The sequence below is a fragment of the Ranitomeya imitator genome, chromosome 3 (genome assembly GCF_032444005.1).
Source record: "Ranitomeya imitator isolate aRanImi1 chromosome 3, aRanImi1.pri, whole genome shotgun sequence".
Taxonomy (NCBI): Eukaryota; Metazoa; Chordata; class Amphibia; order Anura; family Dendrobatidae; genus Ranitomeya; species Ranitomeya imitator.
In genome coordinates this window covers 190,445,263-190,453,586 of record NC_091284.1, presented here as the reverse complement: position 1 = coordinate 190,453,586, position 8,324 = coordinate 190,445,263, and the positions used below count along the sequence as shown (strand labels likewise).

Below are 8,324 nucleotides of genomic sequence, written 5' to 3'. Positions count from 1 at the left end.
CCAGGGGAACACGGGCAGCAGTGGTCTGGTCAGTGGAGGAGTAGTAGAAAGAACGGACCGCAGACAGGCTTCGAAGGCCTAACATAAAAAAAATTGGGCTGTAGGCACTTTTAAATTCGTTCCAGGGGTACACGGGCAGCAGTAGACAGGTCAGTGGAGGCCTAGTGGAAGGAGGGACCGCAGACAGGCTTCGAAGGCTTAACATAAAAAAAATTGGGATGTAGGCACTTTATAATTGGTTCCAGGGGTACACGGGCAGCAGTAGACAGGTCAGTGGAGGCCTAGTGGAAGGAGGGACCGCAGACAGGCTTCGAAGGCCTAACATAATAAAATTGGGCTGTAGGCAATTTATAATTGGTTCCAGGGGTACACGGGCAGCATTGGTGTTGTCAGCGGAGGCCGATTGTAATGAGTGTCTGCCAGTTAGTAGTCCCAAACAATAAATACATGTTAATCTCTCGCATGACAACAAAACGAAACCACCAAAGGGTGCAATCATTCAGCCCATGATGTCAAGCTGAAAATACATTGTGAGTTCTAAATCATCTAGTGATAGATAATGTAGAACTGATCAAGGAAAGTTGAACTTTCTAAACTTATATGTATTTTTCAAATTATGTGACTAAACATCTATCAGATATTTATGACATATCCTGTGCCTTACCTTTACCTATAGGCATCAGACAGGAATTGAAAAGACCACTGTCTTGCTAGAGTCAACGTTGCAAATAGAAGGGATATCTGTGGCCTGAACTCTGTGCAATAAAAACACTGGACAAGTGTCACTGAGAAGGGTAAATGTCACTTATCAGGCAGAAAACATTAAATTTCAGAGTCCTCAGTGGTTGATGTCTTTTAATGGCTAACTGAAAAGATGGTAACAACTAGCAGCTTTCCCGACTACTAGGTGTCTTTGTCAGGCCTAGATCAGACATGTCGTCACACAGGAGTCTCTCAATCGTGTATTGATCTTGTGGAAGTGAGTACCGCTGCCTTTACAGTAAATCCTGCTGAGATTTATTTATGGTTCGACTTGTAAAGAATAAAACATCCATATGAAATCAGAGGAAAGCCAGAGATTCAGTAAGGTCTGTACACTTTCATGGGTTGCGTTTTGTTTCTGTAAATTTAGGAGGGTGTACAGAGGTGTGATACTGATGTGTGCATGAGCCCTTAGGACTTTGTTTTATACAGTGTTTGTGCATCATGTTAGATTCTTTGTTGGAGTTGTCCATGCCAGGCTGTGAATACAACCCAAAGTAGTATTTAATAGAAAAAACATGAAAACTGGTAGGTAAACACCATAAATAAATCTGCCCGACTAATCCACCTGTCCCCCCGCTATTCCCCGGCCTCTCCCCTCTGTCAATCCCTTCACTGGCTCCCCATTGCCCAGAGACTCCAGTACAAAACCCTAACCATGACGTACAAAGCCATCCACAACCTGTCTCCTCCATACATCTGTGACCTAGTCTCCCGATACTTACCTACACGCAACCTCCGATCCTCACAAGATCTCCTTCTCTACTCCCCTCTTATCTCCTCTTCACACAATCATATACAAGATTTCTCTCGCACATCACCCCTACTCTCAAACCCTCTACCACAACACATCAGACTCTCGCCTACCATCGAAACTTTCAAAAAGAGCCTGAAGACCTACCTCTTCCGACAAGCCTATAACCTGCAGTAACCACCGATCGACCAAACCAATGCACGACCAGCTCTATCCTCACCTACTGTATTCTCACCCATCCCTTGTAGATTGTGAGCCTTCGCGGTCAGGGTCCTCACTCCTCCTGTACCAGTTATGACTTGTATTGTTTAAGATTATTGTACCTGTTTTTATTATGTATACCCCTCCTTACATGTAAAGCGCCATGGAATAAATGGCGCTATAACAATAAATAATAATAATAATAAATAGGATTTGCTGTAGATCTCAAACACCGAGAGCTACACATATAAACATTAAAGTTGTGTTCAAAACATGTTACCTCACTAGTGTACATCCAAGTTACAATCAGTTGTAGTCTGTGGAGCCTGTAGGCAATATCTAATGTTTGCTAGTTCAAGAGGAAAGCACATATAGGATGTGTAGTGTTGGGTTCACACAGAAGGGTGAAGTTCGCTTTAGCAACCCCCTCTTGTGGGCTTCATGTTACTCATCAGCAGGGCTTGTCTATTCATTAGGAAGGATGAGCTGCCATTGGCTGTAGAGGAAAGCTGCACATTGCTCTTAGCCATGGGAAAGAAATCAGACTGTCAGGCAATCTACTCTGAGCTACCACATTCTCACAGGAGGAAGCAAGAGCAGTAAAAGAAGCAGAGAAGCTCCAAAGTGATGGTCCTGTCCTGGGGGATTCAATGGACATTGATGTCATAGAACTTCTACATCATTAATATAAGTATATGAAGACTGAGAGCTGAGCTGGAAGCAGCCTGCAGGAGACAATGTGCTACCAAGGCTGGGGCACTCATTGCTGACATTCCTTCAGGGCAAGCACATGGACTTCCACAACTGATCACATTTATGAAGAATATGGACCAGTACCTCAGAAGGTTGAAGCAGGAGCTGGTAAGAAATCTGTTCACACGATAAAATACATAGCTTATGCCTTTGTCACCCAATGAATGGACAATACAGGAAGGCTAAAAAGGTCTAAACAGTTAGGGAACATTGTAAGAAAGAATATAATACATATTTGATGTTTGCAATGTTATCTTTTAGTACAGAAGTGTTACCATATTATTTAATATCGCAATTATTTTCTTCACTAAAACAAATTAAAACATCAGATCTAATATTGCGATAATTTGCCGTATTAAAATGAAAACATGTAAAACATAGGCTGTACATTTTAAATACAATCTACAAAATATTGCAATAATTTGCTTTATTAAAGCAGCGACCCGGAGGTTTATTGCTCTTCTGTACATCCTGTATGCATTAGGGAAAAGAATGTATACACAAAGAGTGCAGATGTCCTGGCAAGGCTGGAGGCTTTTCTGAAATCTTTCTCTTAGCTGGAGGGGGGCAGTGATTTGAACGTCTGGACCCTGAAGGCTACAGAGTGTTAGAAACAGAACCTTTTACCTATAAATGCTAAATAGTAGTAATGTTTGAAGTAATGAATCTCAAATTAATGTCACAGAAGAACCAAGCATATATAACGTGCCCAACATTGTGTAGCAAGGGTTTATGTAACTGTGTGTAAGGCTAAATCTAGGACAGTTGGAGTGCCATGAAGACCAAGACAGTGGAGTCAATTCTCCTTGTTTAGAATACTTGCTAATCTAATATACTTCTTGTTTCAACACTTCTGACAGATCTTTTAGGATATCACAGTCATTGACCATGAGAATAACTCCGGCATCTTTATAGGCATAGGGTTCTTGCTTTCAAGAGAATGCACATACTTCAGGGTGCTTCCGAAGCTCCATAAAACCGAAGCTAAAACATTGTCATTTAGAGTGAGAAGTTATTTTGGTTGTTAATGTGCCGAATTGTTTAAGAACATAATAGGCATGTGAAATTATGGTGACAGTAGAATTGGGATGGATATCGCATTCATAAATCATCGGACTGCCCATTTTTAAAGGTTTCCCTTGATGCTCTGTTTTGCAAACATTCATCAAATTTGTTGAGTTGCGTCACATTTTCAGAACTATTTTCTAAAGGGCAATACTTTCCCCAAATTTACATTTGGACTTATGATTTTGTTTTATATTTGAAGTAACTTCTTTTCCAATGAAGAGCTCTAGTAGTAGTAAGAGTTATATAAGTGTCGGCCATTGACTATAAAGGCAGTATATTGAAAAAATACATTCTAGAATAGCACAATGAGGAGATGTGACCTAAGTTACCCATTCAAACAGACAATAAAGTAAAATGTGTGTGGGAAAGGAAGAGTTTGAGGTATCTAAGTTTGGAAGTTACCTTTCTAGCATGCACCTGTCTCGTTTGGAGGTGAATGACACCACTCTGTCCTAATGACAAAGCTGAGCACACATTGACAGAACATTGCATGGCTTTTGTGATGGAGCACAACAGCTGCCCCGGAGGAGAGTTCTCACACTACTCTTACTGTTACATGGCTAGAATAGGTTGGGTTCTGACACTCTGTATGTTTTATGATCTCTTTTATGTGAATATTTTACAGGTATGTACTAAGAGAGTCTAATTTGAAGGGACAGTTACATTTTTTTTAGTAGAACTACTCTGGGGTTATATATAACCATTGACTTCAATTAAATACCCTAGGTCTTGATACTTTCTGAGGTGCCAGGACTCTCTGTAAGATTTGTGTACAAAGTAAAAACTTGTCACTTTGCTTGCCACAAGAACATCAATATCTAGCTTTCATGACCCTCAGGAGGATACATTTATAAAACATTCTGTGTGTGGATAAGAATTCAGCTTTTTTTGCACACAGAAATGAGTGAATAGCAAGAAGACATAGAATCTTTTCGGTGTTCATGTGTGTTGAGCTCCTCCTAGTTTTTTCCACCCTCTTCTGAATGACAGTCACTGATGTATTCAGTCACATACACCACAGACAAAACACAAGAATAAACAAAAAGAGCATATACCCTATAGTAAGTAAATAAGTAGTAATAATACATGTAAATAAGATACGGTACTTAGTTAACAATATTTTCATAAAAAAAGTGTAAAAGTCATCTCACCGCAACAAGGTGTACCCAATCAGGATGGTCCTATCCTGTCTCTGGTATTATACTCACCTTTTGTCAGCCAACCTCAATGTGAAAAAGGACCGAGCAAGACAAGGACCCGACTGATCAGACACCTGCCCATGGGAAGCTATATAGTTGAAATGCCTAGCTCAGAAAAGGGGGCAAAGCCCCTGTTTGTACAAGGTTCAAGAAACTACAGAAAAAAACAAAGAAATGAGCCGGAGCATAAGTTGCTATGAGTGAAATGTGTAGGTGCACATTCACATGGTGGCCATTTCACGGACAAAACTCAGTAAATAAATAAAATTAGCATATACCCTATAGTAAGTAAGTAGTAATAGTACAAGTAGATAACATGGGGGACTTAGCGAACACTGTTTTGATCAAAAAACACACAACAGAGTAATAACGAGGTTTTGTTTCACCCAGGGCAAGGATTCTAGATGGCTGTCCTAATCTTGTATCTAGATAACCTGTGCAAAGCAATGCCAAATAGCTGTTGTAGGAAAGAGATACTGTATAGTGCCAGTTATACTGAGATATACTGTGCCCAACCAAACGTTATACCTTCGTAAAATGATTTCTGTTCTGCACTGCCAACTCAAAAAATCAATAGAATGCTTACATGATACATGCCACCAGCCTTACATTTATAGAAAATCAGATTGCAATTACCATGAGGTGAACATCTGTCTTCCTCTCTCATGTTACTGCTGTTCATTTCCGCAGCTATTGACAGCACATATAAGGGGGGTGACAGTATATGTCTTGTGCGGAGTCAGACTGAACTAAAGGCCGGGGTCACACTTGCGAGTTCAATGCGAGAAACTCGCGCTAGTCTCTTGCATCAAGTCACGGCACTGCCGCCAGCACTCGGTATCGGAGCGTGCGGCTGCATGTATTCCTATTCAGCCACACGCTCCGGTTCCAAGTGCCAGGACTTGATGCCAGAGACTCACTTGAGTTTCTCGCATTGAACTCGCAAGTGTGACCCCGGCCTAAAGAAGACATTTCACTAGATTTTTTTAAATTTAAAATGAGAATCTCCTCTAATCTGTGCTGCTCCATTGATTTTCAAACAGTTTTTCTTTTTCTTCTGTTCCTCTCTGTTTCAAACTTATACCGCTAGGTAATAATTATGCAAATTTTCCCTTGAACCTACTGGGCGTGTACCACACAACTTCTCTGTGGTCATTTGCTTTTTCTCCTCCTATGCTGGCCAATCAAAACAGAGTCCACACAGGTTCTATGGTATAGGTTGATAGGAAAATTTCATTATTATTACTAAATGGGAGAACTTCGGAAAGGAGGGGCACAGAAAAAAAAGAAAAACTGTTCCAGAATTAGTGGTGCTGCATGAACTTGCACAGATAATACTACTATACAATGCACAAGTAATACCACCAAATTGGAACCTTTACCTTTCAACAGAGACTCAGTAATGTTATCATGCTGTTTACTGAATAAAAAAACCCATGTTGTTCACACTCATTTTTCTTCTTCATTTTGCCCAGACCACCATGGAGAGTTTGCTGCTCAGACATCTTTGGCTCTTCAGTTTTCCAGTGAACTTACATAATTCCCACATATTGTTGGGAACGATTCTAAACATGTGGCTGCCCCCTTGCCCCTATTACTCAACTTGATGTGACACATAATGCCAGAATTCTGTGCAAGGCATTAGTTTTTCCCCCATTTTTCTCCACAAACTAATATTTCCTCTCTGATCCTCTCAGAGGCCACAAACAATAAGGCCGGCTTCACACTCAGCGTATGAAAATACGGTCCGTATATTACGGCTGTAATACGCTGAAATGTCCCGAAAATAGTGGTCCGTAGCTCCTCCGTAGGCAGGGTGTGTCAGCGTTTTTTGCGCATGGCATCCTCCGTATGTAATCCGTATGGCATCCGTACTGCGTGGTTTTCTCGCAGGCTTGCAAAACCAACATACCGCTATAGAAATGATCCATGTGTCCCAAAAATAATATTGCCAGGGAGCTTTCTAGGAAATTTCCCACGATCTATAAACATCCAGCAGAGGGCGCCTCACCGCAAATGAAGCTAAATATAGCTCATTGATCTATATTTAGACTCATTCCCCGGGGTTTTGCAGCGAGGAGCAGCCTGCATTAGCAAAGCTCCTTGCTGCAAAATGTTTTAACCCCTTCAGAAGGATTTACATCGTTGGACGTTACAGATCTGCGGAGGGTAAGTATATTGTTGGTTTATTATGTTTTTTCTTTCACAGAATGAGGGTCTTCAGTGACTGGATTGGGCGTAGAATAAAATACTCCAACAACCATTGTTTTTATTTCATTAAAATAATTTTAAATAATGTGTTTGTGTTTTATTTAACCCTTTCATTCAATTGGATTAATAATGGATAGGTGTCATAATTGACGCCTCTCCATTATTAATTAGGCTTAATGTCACCTTACAATAGCAAGGTGGCATTAACCCTTCATTACTCCATATCCCACCGCTACACGGGAATGGGAAGAGAGTGGCCAAGTGCCAGAATAGGCGCATCTTCCAGATGTGCCTTTTCTGGGGTGGCTGGGGGCAGATATTTTTAGCCAGGGGGGGGCCAATAACCGTGGACCCTCTCCAGGCTATTAGTATCTGCCCTCAGTCACTGGCTTTACTACTCTGGCGGAGAAAATTGCGCGGGAGCCCACGCCAATTTTTTCCGCCATTTAACCCTTTATTTTAAGAGCTAGAACGGCCAAATTTTGCAGATACACACTACTGACATTAGTAGTGTGGAATCTGCAAAAAAAATGGAGAGAAGACATGGTTTACTGTATGTAAACCATGTCTCAAATCATGTCGGGTTTTAGGAAGGAGAAAGACAAAGCCGGTAATTGAATTACCGGCTTTCAAGCTGTATAGCGCTGGAATAAATATTAATATATATACATATATGTGTTTCACTGACATATATATATATATATATACCTATTCTATGTGTACACATTTATTCTACCTATTGGACTGTAAGCTGTCAGTGTGATTTTACTGTACACCGCACTGAATTACCGGCTTTTCTCTCTAACAGCGCTGCGTATTTCTCGCAAGTCACACTGCTTGTCCGTGTGAAATCCGTATTTTTCACGCTTCCATAGACTTTCATTGGCGTATTTCTTGCGCAGTACGGTGACAAACGCAGCATGCTGCGATTTTGTACGGCCGTAGAAAGCCGTATAATACTGATCAGTAAAATACGGCAGATAGGAGCAGGGGCATAGAGAATAATTGTGCCGTATTTTTTGCGAGTTTTACGGACGTAGTTTCTGCGCTCTTACGTCCGTAAAACTCGCAAGTGTGAAGCCGGCCTAATAGTGCCCCTTTTATACCCCACACAGTAAATGTACTCATATTAGTACATCTACACTGTAATAATGCCTCTGTTCCCCTTATACAAAATAGTATTCCCCCTTGGTAACCCGTGATAGTAGTAATGCAGCTTTGATAATATTAATGCCAACTTTCTGACCTAAAAAGTAATAATTATCCTTTTTACCACAGCACATATTAAGTATTAATGCTTTTTTGAAAATAATAATTGTGGGCTTTTTCATTATGTGGGGACAGAAGAAGGGTTGTTATAACTTTTTTTGTGGGCA

The 8,324-nt window shown here is 40.7% G+C and overlaps 1 protein-coding gene across 1 annotated transcript in view; it reads left to right on the top strand.

The window, feature by feature from the left end:
• Window positions 1-2,242: 2,242 nt before the first annotated feature.
• Window positions 2,243-8,324, top strand: part of INKA2 (inka box actin regulator 2) — a 42,942-nt gene continuing 36,860 nt past the window's right edge. The window contains exon 1 of the mRNA XM_069761725.1: window positions 2,243-2,578. Within this exon, the coding sequence (XP_069617826.1) occupies window positions 2,534-2,578 (45 nt within the window). The 5' untranslated portion in view covers window positions 2,243-2,533. The remainder of the gene's footprint in view (window positions 2,579-8,324) is intronic.